At 41.1% G+C, this 18,644-nt stretch overlaps 2 protein-coding genes across 3 annotated transcripts; both read right to left on the reverse strand.

Moving 5' to 3' along the window:
* Positions 1–1,633: 1,633 nt before the first annotated feature.
* On the reverse strand, positions 1,634–6,231 carry LOC124152439 (kappaPI-actitoxin-Ael3a-like). The gene is made up of 5 exons (XM_046525374.2): positions 6,138–6,231; positions 5,313–5,458; positions 4,848–4,968; positions 3,804–3,879; positions 1,634–1,999 (listed from the first exon to the last, which is right to left on the reverse strand). The coding sequence occupies exons 3-5, from the start codon at positions 4,914–4,916 to the stop codon at positions 1,812–1,814; spliced, it is 333 nt and encodes a 110-aa protein (XP_046381330.2). The 5' UTR covers positions 4,917–4,968; positions 5,313–5,458; positions 6,138–6,231; the 3' UTR covers positions 1,634–1,811.
* Positions 6,232–9,395: 3,164 nt separating this feature from the next.
* On the reverse strand, positions 9,396–12,194 carry LOC125376744 (aspartate and glycine-rich protein-like). 2 transcript variants are annotated; one of them, XM_048388532.1, is made up of 3 exons: positions 12,041–12,194; positions 10,239–10,665; positions 9,396–9,473 (listed from the first exon to the last, which is right to left on the reverse strand). In XM_048388532.1, the coding sequence occupies exon 2, from the start codon at positions 10,646–10,648 to the stop codon at positions 10,292–10,294; it is 357 nt and encodes a 118-aa protein (XP_048244489.1). In that variant the 5' UTR covers positions 10,649–10,665; positions 12,041–12,194; the 3' UTR covers positions 9,396–9,473; positions 10,239–10,291. The 2 variants fall into 2 exon arrangements, with proteins under 2 accessions (XP_048244489.1, XP_048244490.1); XM_048388533.1 differs by lacking the exon at positions 12,041–12,194 and adding an exon at positions 11,557–11,687.
* Between the last annotated feature and the right edge of the window lie 6,450 nt (positions 12,195–18,644).

Consider the following 18,644-nt stretch of genomic DNA (forward strand, 5'->3'; position numbering starts at 1 on the left):
TGGGCCACTGGTAGATGTGTGGTTGGAGACGATTGCCGATACATTATCGCCTGCATATACTATGTCACAACATCTTGGGTTGAAAGGAGCTGAGGCATCTAGAACCACTTTGGCAACTCTGATCATCGGACTCACAACCTTGAAGAGTGGCACCACATGACCAACCATCTAGCCAGGAAGAGCCACTCCAACATCTGCGAGGTGGTGCAGCTGTCCAGAGAGAGCAGTCCAACACCAAAGTCAGCATCCTTGGCATGGTCGGCAACCCCTCTGAACCTCCTCGTAAGCGTCGTTACCGCCAGATCGACGCCCACCCCGGGTCATTGAAGGAGGACCTGGTCAGCCACCATCTGTCTGACACTGACTATACAGTCCATTTATCGGAACTACTTCATCGTTACTGAACATTGATAGGAATATGTACATTTTAAAATTTAAAACATTTTAACTTAACATGCATAAATACGGTAATGGAACTGATTAGCGGTACTTCTTCTGTTCTCGTTTTATTTTCCTGGTACCGGGAGCGGTAAATGTTGTGTCAATGAACCGTGTCTGAGCCCTCACTGGTTCCGGGAACGCTACGAAGAGTTGTCCTCTTAAAAATCACATTTGGCGCTCCCAGACGGACACCGTTGTGTACATTATTCCAAAGTGTCGGCCAACACATACAGTTTGGTCGTCGAGCCTCCGAACAGACAACATTCATTAACGTTGTTGTGTTTTTTCCATTTCAAACATATCACGCGTATGTACCTTCGCTGACGAACTGGAAGAGGACATAAATGTTCACCAGAAAGACGTTTCAAACTGCTCCAGCCATCACTCAACCTAGGTGACACGGCACAAATGACAGAAATGTCGGCGTTCGTAGAAGTTGGAAAGATTTCATATTCACTTTTTTTCCTTGTAAATAAGAGGGAGGAAGGGTTTTTTTTGGCTTGAGATCAGACTTTGTTTCAATATGGGCCTGGGCCTGTCGGATCGATTCAAGGATTAATATCTTGGCGAATCTGTGATTTGAATTCACAATCGGCGGATCATAGCACGACGAAGGGATGCAACATTGAGAGCGGATTATTGCGCTTTATACCACAAGGCTTCATGGAGAACTAAAGTTATATAATTTTATGAAAAAATTAGTTTTGTTTGTTTGTCTGTTTATTTGTTTGTTTAACGCAATATTCCAGCAATGTGAGGACAGTCTGTTAATAATCGAATCTGAACAAGACAATACAGTGATTGACATCATGAACATCGATCTGCGCCGTTGGGATGTGATGGCATGCATCAACCAAGTAACTGAGCCTGACCACCCGATCCAGTTATGTTAGCCACCTCTTACGACCTGTATGGGTTGTTGAAGACCAATTGAAAACCGGATCTTCAATGGTGAAAATATTGTGATCAAAACAATGAATCTCAAAATAAATAATATATCTGTCCAACCTACAGCATATTTCACACAATACTGAGAAAACAAGATATTTATATCCTTTGGCCTTATGGAAAAGCTCGTAAACATTGACGTACTTAGAGGTGTTGGTGCCCAAAACACAAGATCATGATTCGAACATATTCAATAAGCACAGCGTATTGATCATGAGGCATTTAAAAAAAAGAAAAAACTATGCAAAATTAACACATTTTATTGTAAAACGATTGATGGACAATATTCAAGACAATACTCAAGTTATTTTTCAATTTTTGGCAATGATGCATGACGTGTGATCAACTTTATGTGGATACGACAATATGGCTCTGGTCTACATGGAATTCAAGTAAAGCATGGATTTACTACAGTTACAATGTTAAGGTCTGTTAAAGAAGGCGCCTCTCTTCCTACAGGTTCTCATACACGCCCTCTTGTTCCGGAAGTTGTTTTCGTTTCCCCCGCAGCCGCCATAGTGGAACTCCTCGCACCTTCGGGTGGCTTTGTTGTAGTAGAAACGGTGCACCAGCTCTGAACATGTCCCTGCGTCCTTGCTCAGTTCGCAAACTACAGGTGTATAAAAAGAGGAAATTTCTTGTGTCGAATGAAATATCATGTTTCTCTCATCGAGTGATGTGGGAAAGTAGATACTCTCCTTTCCCCCGTTACAAGATGAGAGAAACATAATATTTGACGAGACAATGGAATAACCTATGTCTTATATACTTATTGTGTAGTTGTCTACCGGATTATTTTTGTCATTGCAAATGTAAGACGTTGAAACATGTAAATTCACTCTATCTAACCAACAGCGGCGTTTCACCACCCCTTGTTATTGCGACTTCAAAAGTAGTTCTGAGTTTGCATTATTTATCGTACATTTGGATATGATCAAATACAAAATCAACTTCAACTAAAATTGTTCTTGAAACCTACGAGAAAGTTGTTGGAAGCGAAGGAATACACGCTGGTCGAGTTACAAAAATGGCGCTTTGCGAGACGAGTCTCCATTGACGAGTTAAATGAGAAATGTACAGTTAATAAGAAAACATTTTCAAGAGAATAACAAAGGGCAAGAAGCGATATTAACTCCATAAATGACCATCTCTTTATATTTTGCATTGTCGATGTGGAACTAACGTAAAAAAAGAAGTCAACAGTTTATGTACGGGCCAGACAGTTACAATATCGGGAGACACTTAGCGGGGAGATAACTCTTGTACGACAACAGCTACGTCAAAGTGTTATGTTTACTGCAGTGAAATATCAAGTGGTATGTTCACTGCAATACAAATATCATTTTTCTCAAATTTAGAAAAACTCTTCCACACTAAAGTATACAATGAAACCAAACACGTGGTCATTCAAACACTTGTTATTGCAATACCTTTAATTTGTGAAGTGTGATTGGATGAGCATGATTGTACGCCGCTTTCGGCAATATCCCAACAATTGCACGGCGCATAACAGCAGAAGAGTTTCAAACATTTCTTTCATGCAGAGAACTCAACCATAGTGATTGAAATGTTTGTTTGTTGTTTAACGCCGCACTCAGCAATATTACAGCTATATAACGGCGGTCTGAAAATAATCGCAACCAGACAATTCAGTACTTGACATCATGAGCATTGGTCTACGCAGTTGGGATGCGATGACATGCATCAACCAAGTCAACGAGCCTGCCCATCCAAAATCGTTAGTCGCATGAGTTACTGAAGACCAATTCTAACTCGGATCGTCAAAGGGAATGGAATGACAAGCACGTACAAACAATGACAATACCAGCATGTAACAAACCCTACAAATCCTGCAAAATATATGTAACACAACAACGGTACGTTATGCCTTATGGTTAGGAAATTGTGCTTCGTACAGTTGTGAGATCAGATAAATGAAGTTTGAAAATTCAATAATATTCTTATCAATCTATCAATCCGGATATAACCGGTCCAAGCTCTGGAATCATGGGTAGAGAAAAAATATTCTTTTCAGAAATATAGGCGTGGTGTCCAGGCACATGATCAGGTTTTTTGCGGTGTTCAATGTGTTAGGGCAGGAGATGCTCACCCTCTTCGCCAACACCTGGTGTCATCACTGATTTCCAGTAGGCCATTCATATAATTTTCACAGCTATTTTGCCCATTACGCCAAATGGAATCTGTTTCGGAGGATAATCTAGAGTGGATATTCTCTTGCATTGGCAATATATATATTTCATTTAAATCGTTTTTAACGTCTCTATTGCATGACAGGGCCCTGTGTAGGCATTAAGATTTTAATAAGACGACAGTAACAGTGCAGATTTGTAAACGTATGTGATGAATAATACTATCGTTAAGCTACGATCATTTGGAGACGCTGTGCGACTTACCTCCCTGTTCTCTAACACAGCGGGGGAATCGGCCAAACAACACCTTACACACCTTGTCATCTGTACATTTCAATTGCTGAAACACATTATGGGTTACACATTAAACGATATGAAACCATTGCCTGAACGGACTCTGTGGTTCTTATTGATAACTGTCCCCGTCAAAATATAATAAACCCTCAATAGGAGTCACGTCAGGTGAGGTGGTGAATAATTGACTTGCATATGCTTGCGTTTGTGACGGGTGCTCCCTTTATGTAGCGAACACATGGTATATTGATTCATAAACACATCAGTATACTGTAGTCGGAATCGCAGAGCAGCAGAGATTTGGCATGGTTATGAAAAGGGTTTTGATGCTTTTAATAATTCCAAAACAATTTCGTTCGTTGACCTGGATTCTGAAATTTCAGAAATTTCAGTCGAAACAAAAGCCAACCCACAGAAGAACAAATATGCCTGCTCTATAGTACTTCCTTCTGATTAGATGCCATTGAAGTAGAGTCCACAAAGTGAAGCCTCTTTTATTAGTCTCCCTTCGGAACTGCCGTTTCAGTTTTCGAAATACAGAATACCGATAAGCTGTACCGGATGCTTCTCTTGAAACGAGAATTCAAAATTTGCCAAGTCAGCTGGCTGATTAGAACGTTCACCTGGCGTGACCTCCTGCAGATGGGTTGTCACATTAAAATTATTGCACTTAGCGTCGTGTTGTATGACGCAACTGGGGATCGAACCACCGACTTTCCGCTTATGGAACCAAAAAAGACTTGGCATTAGTGTTACGTGTGGTATGAACGGCAGGGGTTCCCGATAATACCACAAATAACAATAACAATTAACAATCATAACTTAAGATCGACCTCTTTCAGTACAATACTTCATTCCAACAAAACAAACCCAGAGGACAACGTCAGTATGTGTGTCCCACCTTGCAAATGATTAAAAATGAAGTAAATAGAACGACATTCAGAGTAAGTGTGTCACCTTGATTCTAAAATTACGTTTCATTTTGCAAAAGAGAGAAGCTACCATTCTACTCACAGCACAGGTATATTCTGGTCGACGTGGACACGTACAGTCAGACGGGGCGTTGCCAAACCGACACCCCATCAGGCATCGGGAGGGTCGGAATACACGGCCAAACCACGAAATGGGCCGGGATCTGCCAAAAGCCAATGGTTCTGAAGTCATTACTTATATACAGAAAGAACACATCACTACAAATGATCAAATCGAATGTTCGAAAACAATTAGTACCTCCTGGCACAATATAAAAAAGCAAATCAGTCGATTTCATCCGTAGTACAGGCTGATAAATAATATTACCAGACAGATTACATATTTGTATAGGAGAAACAGCGTTTGTAGGAGCTACTTCGCCGATGAAGGAGCAAGAAGTAGCTCTGAAACGTCGTACAAAGAAAAAGGGAGTTGCTATATGTGTCATATATTCATGTTCTTCCAACTTCTAAATGCCTATCAAAGTCTACATTTACTGTTATCTACCTTGCCAGTCCATGATCGGAATTGGGATGGGCGTGTCCACAGAAGATGGCATTGTCGTCATTGATGCATCGTCGCCAGACACTAGAGCAACGCTGACACACGTAAGAATGGTAAACGGTACTGTACCGTGTGATGTCATAGTGAATCTGAAAACAATTAAAAATTAGCAGATTAAATAGTCTTAAAATGTGTTGGATCGTTATGGGCCAATTGTGTTGAGGTGGGGTGAAATGGGGGTTTAATGTCGCGTTCAAAATTATTGCACTTATTGTGAGGTGCATGCACGCGTGTGTGTGGCTGCTTGTACTAGTCCGGAATAAATGCCGATTTTATAGTGCTAGCCTACTGAGATACCATGCCGCAGTTTAACATAAATACCCCACTCAGACACAGTATACTGACTCCGAGCTGGCCATTCCTTGTTTTAGTCCCTTAATGCCGAGCGCCAGGCAGGGTAATAACAAGTGCCATCTTTCAACGGCTTTTGGTACATATGTATGTACCTGTAAGAACAACAAAAGTAAAAAGGTAACGAAGGTGGAAACTTAACAAGGGACGGCAATAGTTAATTGACGCTAACAGGTGATTAGTAATCGATAAGTGGTATCCAACCCTTTACAGTTCTCTGCTTCATAGCATTTATTCACCCGATGAAGGAGTAAGTATAAACTCCCAAACGTTTTGTTCCTCATAATAAAGAGGTTGGCATCAATTAATTCTCTTCCTTATAAAAAATGTTTGTTCCTTGTATGTAATAATCATAACTCGTGCGACATTGACTTGAGAAGTAATAAATGCACAAAGAATGACAATTGTTATACTTACATCAGACCAGTGGTGTTAACGAATATTATATTCTTGTGTGGTAACGTTTCCTGATGACCGTCCACTCTCTTATTATATAGACACACATGTAATGTCATGCCTGACCTAGTTCTCATTTATCATACACAATATGTCATATTTTATCTCTTTAACTCCATGCAGAACCTGCTTTGGGACGTCACAAAAGACAGGATCAACACACACCCATGATTACCCATGATGCGTCACGCTCAATATGCATATTTTATGCATGTGAATTACTATTACCATTGCCAGGAGCATGTCGTGGTTTGCTGGTTGATCAACAAGTTGTTTGACTGTCATGCAATGCGCAGTATACATAAGTTTATGGATGCAGAAACACTTGTATCGTTATACATAAATATTATCTTTTTGTGTTTGTGAATCACGCCATGTGTATGGTTTTAGTACATGACAGTTAATAAGTAACATAATGATAAATATAATAATTAACATAAACCACGGTTCTTATAATGAGAGGGCACGAGTGACCATGCAGTAAAAGACGACACAATTCGTTGTGAAGGGTTGAGCCAAGGGGCTCTTCTGGCCTTATGTTCCTCGAGGGATGATACGCATGTTTTCCTGTATGTCGAGTACTATTTCAGCAGCACCTGCCTTTGGTGTCTTCATTCCACAACTTTTGACATGCAATCAAGCATGCTCTTTCTATGAATACAGCGTCATTCGGTTCTTGTTCAAAAGTTGTGTGATCAGGGTTACAACATTCAATGCCTCAGTACGGCCTTCAACACGTTTTACAACCAACACGTGGAGGAAATTTCCAAATATGATGCATGAGTGGCTATTGTGATGTTTTGTGCAATTCTATATTTTGGCGTGCACCATTACCGTGTGTGTTTTAGGTGAACAATTGACATGCCTTTGCGTGTGTTAGTGACGGGTGTTCCCCGTGGGGCAGCATACGTTCTCCTTCACGTATAATCACTATTTGATAGATTCATAAGCACATGTTAATGATATATTCGTACACGGCACTGCGATCTCTTTAGGCGGCAATGCTTGTCGTAAAAGGCGACTAACGGGATCGGGTGGTCAGGCTCGCTGACTTGGTTGATACATGTCATCGATCCCAATTGCGTAGATCGATGCTCATGATGTCAATCACTTGATTGTCTGGTCCAGATTTAATAATCCAGACCGCCGTCATATAGCTGGAATATTGCTGAGTGCGGCGTTAAACAACAAACAAACAAACAAATATGATTAAGAAAGGGTTGTGAGAAACATGATCATAAACTGCCCTTTTAAGGCGCTTCAACAGACCCGCTCCTACCGTCACTTCACTAATCAAGTTGCGCTTATAAGTGTAAAGATTGATGTAACAAAACAATATCACTATCAACTTTTGCCCTTGATCTCTATATAAAGCTCCATAACACTTCGTACCAGGAGAGATGGATTGTAGGGTCTAGCAAATGTACCAACAAATTCTTGTCGCAAAAGATCAACCCTAACTCTTTGAACAATCAAAGAAGGTCTTTTTGTTCCTGGAATCCTGGCAACGCACACAGATGAGTATATTATAATGACAATGGAAAAGGGAAAGCTTTGGTTATGGCAATAACAAATGTGACAACCATGTCATAGCGCTCACATTTATCGGATCGGCATTGTTGGCCACGATGTTAATAACAGAGAACACGGAAATGACAAGTGAGTGAGTGAGTGAGTGAGTGAGTGAGTGAGTGAGTGCGTGAGTGCGTGAGTGCGTGCGTGCGTGCGTGCGTGCGTGCGTGCGTGCGTCAGTCAGTCAGTCAGTCAGTCAGTCAGTCAGTCAGTCAGTGAGTGAGTGAGTGAGTGAGTGAGTGAGTGAGTGAGTGAGTGAGTGAGTGAGTGAGTGAGTGAGTATAGTTTAACGCCGCTTTGAACAGACTTCCAGTTGTACTACGACGTATCAGCTTATTGTGGGAGGAAAGCCACGAGGTGACGCGGGTCTCAGACCTTTACCACTTCGGTGAAAGCCACGAGCACGGGTATGGTGATAAAAAACATAGAAACATAATCTGGACGAACCGGGATTCGAACCCACAGTCATAGGTTTATGGTGTGTCCAAGGGACGCAAATCTGCACAGCGAATTGCGGCGCCTTGGACGACGGGGCCACCCCTGCCCCCTCTTGAAAATAGATTTCACACTCTTTTTAGCTAAATTTACTTATTTGTATCCTAATACACAACAACATGAATGTACAAATCCATTTCTAAATGAGATTATAATCTGTTGCTATCATGCGCTTTACGGTATGAAATATGCATGCCTCTTTACGAAATAAACTGATTGACCTGATAGCAAGTGGCCACAATCCTTTGAAAGTTATCATGTGTGACAACATTTGATACTGGGAACCTTAAATCTACAAAAGTGGAGAGTGAGTGAGCTGGGCTTAATGCAGTTACATCACGCCCTGTCAGCTTCCGTGTAATGTGGGGGGAAAGCCCTGTTGTGGCTTATTCTTCCATGAATCCCCAACAATTGAAAGAATTCTCAAATGTCCAAGGTGGACATGCCCGATTACTATTACAGATAGACGTGTATTTAATGTATCAGGTTGTGTTTGAATTGCGTAAGTGAGTGAATGGATTTAACGCCGCTTTGAACAGTATGCCGTTTATATAACGGTATAAGTGATACAGGCCTCAGACGTTTTAAATTACCACTTTGATGAAACCCATGAGTATTGGTATGGTACTGACAAACCTTAGACGACCTGGCCAACCGTTCCCCCACAAAGGGGGAGAAATGATGTCAATAGTATTGATTTAGACCTGCGGTTATAATACCACTGGACATCTAAAGCTGATAACTGACCAATATGATGTCTAGCCAAGGCATTTCCTCTCCTATTGGTTTTTTGATAGGACACTGTGTTGCGCGTGGCAGCTGATTTCAATACGAGTGTTACGGTTTTAAACTTTCACTTTCGTCGAGAGCCCCGATCTAAATAATTTACTCCACAAACAATTGTTTGTGTTTTTCCAACTTAACCGATGCTAGAAAATCTCTCAGAATCCACGAACCTTCAACTCTCCTTGTCCTTTTTGTTTTGTTTGTTTGTTGTTTAACGCCGATCTCAGCTATCCTTATCTGACAAAATGATGAAGATATCGCCATAATAATTTCTCCGAATATCAGTTAATGGCCGGACCTATCGTCAAACATCTATTAAGCGTCATAGCTCTCAATAATTAACAACAAAAGCATTGTCGACAAAGATTGAAAGATAGGGAAAAGTATTTATTCAAGATTGCAGGACATTCATTCTTGATTACGTTCGATGGGAAACTGCTTCACCTGAAAGTAAAAGCATACGTTTATATAATTTGTACGTTATCCGCCCGTACATCATCAGAACGTATCTGAGGACCACACTGGATGTGTGGTGGTATAATGGTTAGATTTCTAACCCCAATATAAAACTGATATTCTCGTCTTGGTACACCGTTAAGCCTTCATTCTATCGACCACCGGTAAAACAGACTCGATTACTCACAAGCCACCGTGATAGGGCTGCATATTTGCTTATTACATGATTTAATGAACCATTTAATGGGGGAGGGGGAGGGGGAAGGGGAGGGGAGAATTATCCCATAATATGTTTCAAAATTGTATTATGCTTCAGACTGTTGACAAAAAAAACATTGTTACAAGATGTTTGGGTTTTTAACAAAAAAAGTTCTTTAGCCTCAATTTTCATTGAGGACTGGTCAGTCCGTTATGTTTGCAACATCCCCAACAGGTATAGGAGTTGAGATAATGGATAATGGATACTGATTGCATAATGGTACATGCTCTGACCACTTTGTGCCATCGCATGTACCAGTACAATTTAGCCTTTCGAACCGACATGATGAGAATCAATGTTGCCCATATACCCTCTGGCGTGAATTGTGCATGTGTTCAATGCATCCATGCTTATTTAAATATAAATTGCTGCTTTGCCGGCATGTCATTTCAAAGGTAAGAAATATAAATTCAACAAGTTTATGGAAAAGGTTCGTCGCGTTTATTTACAAAAAACAGTTAACTCAAAGTGTATGTCACATTCATATAACTTACATTTAGAAAGATGCGCTGGAAGAGTATTTGTTCGACCTCAGTTAACGTTGCCGTTACGAGTCGTCATTGCCATTGCCGTTACCGTTGTCTTTACCGTTGTCGTTGCCATTGCCGTTACCGTTCGGGTCATCAGCTTTGCCACCATTGTTCCCTTCGTTACATTCTCCATTGCCGTTCTCACCGTTGCCATTGCCGTTGCCGTTCTCACCGTTGCCATTGCCGTTGCCGTTCTCACCGTTGCCATTGCCGTTGCCGTTCTTACCGTTGCCATTGCCGTTGCCGTTCTCTCCGTTGCCATTGCCATTGCCGTTGCCGTTCTCCCCTTTGCGTCTGCACCTCCTTTTACGAGGAGCGCTTAGGGCGACAGCGCAAACACATGCCAAGACAAGGAGAAATACGGCGAACTTCATGTCTGCTGTTCAAATAGCTGTGAAGTAAGAAAGACTCTTCAATATCATTCATGTGCTGATAAAATCTTGTCAAGACTTGCCATCAAACCCCAAGTACGTCTCATTGCCGTGATTTAATTGACAAACAAGTGACAAACAACATGAACGACTCATATTTAAGACATCGTTTACATTTAATCACGTATAATTAGATTCCTTCATCCTGCATGCTAGTTTATGGCAGTAAGTGAGACTATGGCTTTTCGCCGTTTTTAGAAATATTCCAGCAATATCAATTCGGGGGACACCAGAAATAGGCTTCACATATTGTACCTATGTGGGGAATCAAACGCAGGCCTTCGGCGTGACGAACGTACGCTTTAACCACAAGACAACCCCACCGCCACTTATAACAGTAAACACAGACACCACTATTTGAAGTATCCCCGTATTCGCATCTCTCAGACACGAGTTCCAAAACACGGACCTGACAAATTCATAGATATCGACAATCTGGAATCATTGCATTGACTTCTTTTTTCTTGCTATGCGACATTTCGTTACTTTGCATGGGAAGACTAATTAAAGAAATTGAAATCCATAATGATATAAGTCAGCCTCACTGAGGTGTCGCGTTCAAGCTTATTGCACTTATAAAGCGATGTGCATGCACGTGTGCGTGTGTGGAAGGGTGTCGTGTGCTTGTGATAATCCGGACTAATGCTGGTGTCATAGTTCTAGCCCACTGAGACACCATACTGCATTTTCAGATTGACAACCCAACTCAGTCACAGTATACTGACTCCGAGTTGACCACTGTCATTTTGTCCCCTGAATGACGAGGGCCAGGCAGGTTAACTACAACTACCATCTTTTAACAAGTACCATCTTTCATGGGTAAGACCCGCTCAAGGGATCGAACTACCGACCTTCCGATCTCCCACCGGACGCTCCATCCACTAGACCAAGGAGGATGCCAACTGTCAATGCAGACAAGATTGGCTTATAGATAATTCGCAATTCGCTGTACTGAGCGAAGTCCCTTGGGCACATCAGAAACCTATGATTGTGGTTTTGAATACTATGTTTCTTGGTTTGTCAGCACCATACCCATGCTCTTCGGTTTCACCAAAGTGCTAAACATCTGAGACGTGCATCACTTTCCTACCACACTAAGACATGCGTTAAACCTAACTCACTCATTCGCTCTCTTATCATCGCCAACTAACAGTGAGGGCAGCACGTGTTCGGCTGAGCATGTCCTGTTCAACTGACAACACTGTCAGTGCGTATGGTTAGCATAAAAAAGCAAGACTTACTAATGCTTTACTAAGATTTGCTAATGCTCAACTAAGATTTATTAATGGTTTACGAAGATATACTAATGGTTGAACATGTTAAAACTGTACTTACAATTTCACGACAGATCAGATCGGACACAGTTGCGGGAGAAGTGCGGGATGCAAGGATGTCGAAACGCCTCCCTTTATACCTTTTCTTGGTTTTCCACGTGACTGGTTATGATGTATGGCGAGGTAGTTTTCCACAAATGGTTTTGACTTTGTCCATCTGTCATCTTCTAAAATAGGCCTCTCGTGCCCTAGATAATTTCTGACAACCGGCAGGTTTCACCCTGTTGTATTGTTTTTATCCACAAAGACGAGTACGACAGGGCACGTAGACACTTGCCACATTGCATGCAGGGCCGAAATGTCGACACTCACCACATTACATGCAGGGCCAAAATGTCGACACTCACCACATTGCATACAGAGCCGAACTGTCGCCACTCGCCACATTGCATGCAGGGCCGAAATGTCGCCACTCGCCACATTGCATGCAGGGCCGAAATGTCCACAGTCACCACATTACATGCAGGGCCAAAATGTCGACACTCACAACATTGCATGCAGAGCCGAAATGTCGACACTCACCACATTACATGCAGGGCCGAAATGTCGCCACTCGCCACATTGCATGCAGGGCCGAAATGTCGACACTCACCACATTACATGCAGAGCCGAAATGTCGCCGCTCGCCACATTGCATGCAGGGCCGAAAAGTCGACAGTCACCACATTATATGCAGGGCCGAAATGTCGACACTCAAGACATTGCATGCAGTGCCGAAATGTCGACACTCAAGACATTGGATGCAGTGCCGAAATGTAGACACTCACCACATTGGATGCAGTGCCGAAATGTAGACGCTTACCACATTACATGCAGAGCCGAAATGTAGACACTCACCACATTGCATGCAGGCCCGAAATGTAGACACTCACCACATTGGATGCAGAGCCGAAATGTAGACGCTTACCACATTGCATGCAGAGCCGAAATGTAGACGCTCACCACATTGCGTGCAGGGCCGAAATGTAGACGCTCACCACATTGCATGCAGGGCCGAAATGTAGACGCTCACCACATTGCATGCAGGGCCGAAATGTAGACGCTTACAACATTGCATGCAGTATACATAATTTTATGGATGCAGAAACACTTGTATCGTGAAACATAAATAGTATCTGTTTGTGTTTGTGAATCACGCCACAAACAAGAGATCCGTGTTTTATAATGTTGGAGAACATATGCGACATAACGATACCATTAATCTTGTATATGATGTGCTATTGTTTTGTTAGAACAGTGACACATACATTTAACATTTAAAGCTAGGTGAGGAGAAATGTGGTTACACGTCGCGTTTAATATCGTTGCAATTTCATGGCGTCATGCATGCCTGTGTGTATGTGTGTGTGTGTGTGTGTGTGTGTGTGTGTGTGTGTGTGTGTGTGTGTGTGTGTGTGTGTGTGTGTGTGTGTGTGTGTGTGTGTGTGTGTGTGTGTGTGTGTGTGTGTCTGTGTGTCTGTGTGTCTGTGTGTGTGTGATCAATATAATAATTAACATAAACCACGGTACTTATAATGAGAGGGCACGAGTGACCATGCAGTAAAAGACGACGCAATTCGCTGTGAAGGGTTGAGCCAAGGGGCTCTACTGGCCTTATGTTCCTCGAGGGATGATACGTATGTTTTCCTGTATGTCGAGTACTATTTCAGCAGCACCTGCCTTTGGTGTCTTCATTCCACAACTTTTGACATGCAATCAAGCATGCTCTTTCTATGAATACAGCGTCATTCGGTTCTTGTTCAAAAGTTGTTTGATCAGGGTTACAACATTCAATGCCTCAGTACGGCCTTCAACACGTTTGACGACCAACATGTGGAGGAAATTTCCAAATATGATGCATGAGTGGCTATTGTGATGTTTGGTGCAATTCTATATTTTGGCGTGCACCATTACCGTGTGTGTTTTAGGTGAACAATTGACATGCCTTTGCGTGTGTTAGTGACGGGTGTTCCCAGTGGGGCAGCATACGTTCTCCTTCACGTATAATCACTATTTGATAGATTCATAAGCACATGTTAATGATATATTCGTACACGGCACTGCGATCTCTTTAGGCGGCAATGCTTGTCGTAAAAGGCGACTAACGGGATCGGGTGGTCAGGCTCGCTGACTTGGTTGATATATGTCATCGATCCCAATTGCGTAGATCGATGCTCATGATGTTAATCACTTGATTGTCTGGTCCAGATTCGATTATTTTACAGACCGCCGTCATATAGCTGGAATATTGCTGAGTGCGGCGTTAAACACCAAACAAACAATCAAATATGATTAAGAAAGGGTTGTGAGAAACATGATCATAAACTGCCCTTTTAAGGCGCTTCAACAGACCCGCTCCTACCGTCACTCCACTAATCCAGTTGCGCTTATAAGTGTAAAGATTGATGTAACAAAACAATATCATCATCAACTTTTGCCCTGGATCTCTATATAAGGCTCCATAACACTCCGTACCAGGAGAGATGGATTGTAGGGTCTAGCAAATGTACCAACAAGTTCTTGTCGCAAAAGATTAACCCTAACTCTTAGAACAATCAAAGAAGGTCTTTTTGTTCCTGGAATCCTGGCAACGCACACAGATGATTATAATATAGTCTATCGTTAAGCTACGATCATTTGGAGGCGCTGTGCGACTTACCTGCCTGATCTGTAACACAGCGGGGGAATCGGCCAAACAACACCTTACACACCTGGTCATCTGTACATTTCAATTGCTGAAACACATTATGGGTTACACATTAAACGATAGGAAACAATTGCCTGAACGGACTCTGTGGTTTTAATTGATAACTGTCCCCGTCAAAATATAATAAACCCTCAATAGGAGTCACGTCAGATGAGGTGGTGAATAATTGACTTGCATATGCATGCGTTTGTGACGGGTGCTCCCTTTATGTAGCGAACACATGGTATGTTGATTCATAAACACATCAGTATACTGTAATCGGAATTGCAGAGCAGCAGAGATTTGGCATGGTTATGAAAAGGGTTTTGATGATTTTAATAATTCCAAAACAATTTCGTTTGTTGAACTGGATTCTGAAATTTCAGAAATTTCAGTCGAAACAAAAGCCAACCCACAGAAGAACAAACATGCCCGTTCTATAGTATTTACTTCTGATTAGATGCCATTGAAGTAGAGTCCACAAAGTGAAGCCTCTTTTATGAGCCTCCCTTCGGAACTGCCGTTTAAGTTTTCGAAATAAAGAATACCGATAAGTTGTTCCGAATGCTTTCCTTGAAAAGAGAATTCAAAAACTACCAAGTCAGCTGGCTGATTAGAACGTTCACCTGGCGTGACGTCCTGCAGAGAATTATTGCACTTAGCGTCGTGTGGTATGACGCAACTGGGGATCGAACCACCGACTTTCCGCTTATGGAACCAAAAAAGACTTGGCATTATATCGACCTCATTCAGTACAATACTTCATTCCAAAAAAACAAATCAAGAGGACAACGTCAGTACTTGTGTCCCACCTTGCAAATGATTAAAACTGAAGTAATTAGAACGACATTCAGAGTCACCTTGATTCTAAAATTACATTTCAATTTGCTAAAGAGAGAAGCTACCATTCTACTCACAGCACAGGTGTATTCTGGTCGACGTGGACACGTACATCAGACGGGGCGTTGCCAAACCGACACCCCATCAGGCATCGGAAGGGTCGGAATATACGGCCAAACACCACGAAATGGGCGGGGACCTGCCAAAAGCCAATGCACTGCAAAAAACATCCATATATACAAGCTTGTATATGCTTTGGAAAGATGATATATCCAAAGCTTATACAAGTTTGGAATGATGCGATATACAAAAATATACAAGTTTGTGTATATGACATATACAAAAATATACAAGTTTGTATATATGATGTATCCAAAATTGTTTTTCTTTTATATATCAGTAAAGGTAGATAATTGTTATGTATTCGTGTATAATTATTGTATATGTGCAAAATGAAGAGTTTTAAGTTGAGCACTGTGTTGCTTTGTAAATGTTGGTAAAGGGGGATATTGCTTGGTATTGTTCTATAATTGTTTTGTATGTGCAAAAAGCCAATCAAAATTATTAGCAAGTTACAAATAAAACTGATATAGTGGCGTATAACATTATTTGAATGTTTAATTAGTACTCATCACTGTTACCGGGAGTCCTTTCTCTCCTTGCAATGATATTGACGGGTAAGCGATTGAGGCGTCTGGTACTTTTCCTGGCGCGGTGCTTATAAGTAATTATGACATGGTTTATATTTGTATTGTTTAGGATGTTTCAAAATTAAACATATCTATTTCTTTTGAGTGATTCAGTGATTGTTGTTTAACGCCGCATCAACAATCGTCTAGATATTCGAGTCGATTGTTCCCATGAATAATGGCTCACATTTAACCGTCCCGTTATTTTGCAGATTGTTCTCTTCATTGGTGAAATGGCACACACCTAAATCCTTCACTTTCCCCAACATTGTTAAATATGTATGCAAACTGATCAACCTGTCTTTATGATATTTGATAAGAACGTGATTTTATGGAATGTGTCAAGGCTACCATAGTGCTTTACTAAGACGCGTTTGCGAGCATGTGCACGTGCATGTATATTTGTATACGCGAGGTGCTCATGTATATTTGTATATGCGAGGTACTCGTGTGATATATTCTACTATAATCAATGGGGTATGGGAGGGGAAGGGGGAATGGGGGGATCTGTACAAGATGTTAATGTATTCATACTTCTCACGATCTCCAGATAAGCTGCGTAAAATACGCAAACTGCATTTGTAAATCACCATAAACCTTTTGAGTTGCTTGCGTACACAAATTATATAATCCAATATGCGTAAGAACCTAATGTAGCTTTTCAGCTCGCGCACGCAGATGATTTTACATATCTTTTCTTACTGACTGAATGCAGGCATCGTGTACACAAGAATTCCACTGTAGCGAATAATGCACAACTGTGCAACATCTTGCTTATTGTAACTTGTATCACTGTAACGAAGTTATGTAACACATCAACACATGTTGAGTAGAAGTTAAAAACTAAAACAGTATACAAGTACAAATATTTTGAACAAGGTCCACTCATAGGTTTGCAATTAAGGATTGACTGTGTAATTTTTTCGGTTCATTAAGGTATGAATCGAAAAACCGATGTAGCGGTTTCTTACAAAAGTTTCCACATCGGTTTTTCGATTCATACCTCAACAAACCGGAAAGAAATACACAGTCAATGCTTATAAATAAATTCGACAACGTAAAACATGTTTTATCTACAATAGTTATACCAAAAACAGTTGTATATATCAAAACAGACAAAAATGACGAGATTGAAAAACATTCCAGGTGTATGAATACATACAGTATATGCCCCAAACAACGATGGAACATTGTTCAGCGACATTTGGGTAAGCGATTTATGCCGCACTGAGAATATGGGTAAGCTAGGGTGCACCGACATCGGCAAATCGACAGATTTGGCTTTGGAAGCAAAATAATGTAGGCAAATTTCTCTCACACTGGTAGAATATACCTAGTGCCAGGCAACTGAACGACCCAACGCTATTGTGATGAAACCCCTCAGCCGCATGTTGTTTCCATCAAGTTATCCTTCAACACGACAATGCTAGACTGCATACAACATGTGTAACTTCTATGAAATCAAAGGGCAGGAGAAGTATTCTCATCATTCAGGAAATAAAACATGAAAGAGAAAGAGTTTGAAAGAAAAACAGCTGTTCCCCATAGTACATAGTGCTTTTTGAAGACATCTACTTGTACTTTAGGGAACAAAAAAACTGTACTTACCGCAAGCTCCCACTTTGATCTTGTCACTTCCGACAAAGAATCGTAAAAGAGAAATCCTGTATATAAACGGACATACATATTATTTTAACAGACGCGTTGTACATGAATAGCGAGTGAGTGAGCATGGTTTTACGCCGCTTTTAGCAACATTCCAGCAATATCACGGCAAGGAACACCAGAGATGGGCTTCACACATTGTACCCATGTCGGGAATCGAAACCGGGTTTTCGGCGTGACGAGCGATCGCTTTAACCACTAGGCTACCCGACCGCCCCACATAAATACAAAAGAAGGCGTCAAAATCGTTATATTTACAACCTCGATCAACTTCTATTCCCTCTTATCAGAAAATATTCCATACATATATCTTACATAAGGCACAAAACGTGGATTGATCATTTATTGTTAACAAATAGTAATAACCAAGCAATGATTATTTTCGACGTTTTTCCATAGGGCTTGGGGGCAGAATAGGTACCAGATTTGGGCACAACATCATTGTTGCCCTACTAACTAGTTTATATCAACTAACCGTAACATTTAATGCTATTTGGTTGATATCTAATATACATGTGCACTTGCTGCACATGATTTGGTGATTATAAGTGTGACTGATACCTTACATAACATGTTATTTGAACTACAGCCCTATCATGTTAGTGAGCACATATTGGTGGCAAAAATTCACATACACGACTACAATTACATTGTAGAGTAGTAGTAGTTAGTGAGCTAAAGTTTCATTTCATTCCTTTTATATTAATGTGTATTCATAGCAAACAGACAGGCACTATATTATTATA

This window comes from Haliotis rufescens, unplaced genomic scaffold (assembly GCF_023055435.1).
Source record: "Haliotis rufescens isolate VD_foot unplaced genomic scaffold, xgHalRufe1.0.p SCAF_73, whole genome shotgun sequence".
In the NCBI taxonomy this organism is placed as follows: Eukaryota; Metazoa; Mollusca; class Gastropoda; order Lepetellida; family Haliotidae; genus Haliotis; species Haliotis rufescens.

Bases quoted from the DNA above. Each gene is read 5' to 3' on its own strand.
- LOC124152439 (XM_046525374.2), bottom strand. From the start codon at position 4,916: ATGGGGTGTCGGTTTGGCAACGCCCCGTCTGACTGTACGTGTCCACGT. The intron at 3,880-4,847 runs GTGAGTAGAATG...AATGTGTTTCAG, and splicing joins GACCAGAATATACCTGTGCT to CAATTGAAATGTACAGATGA. The intron at 2,000-3,803 runs GTAAGTCGCACA...ATACACCTGTAG, and splicing joins CTGTGTTAGAGAACAGGGAG to TTTGCGAACTGAGCAAGGAC.
- LOC125376744 (XM_048388532.1), bottom strand. From the start codon at position 10,648: ATGAAGTTCGCCGTATTTCTCCTTGTCTTGGCATGTGTTTGCGCTGTC.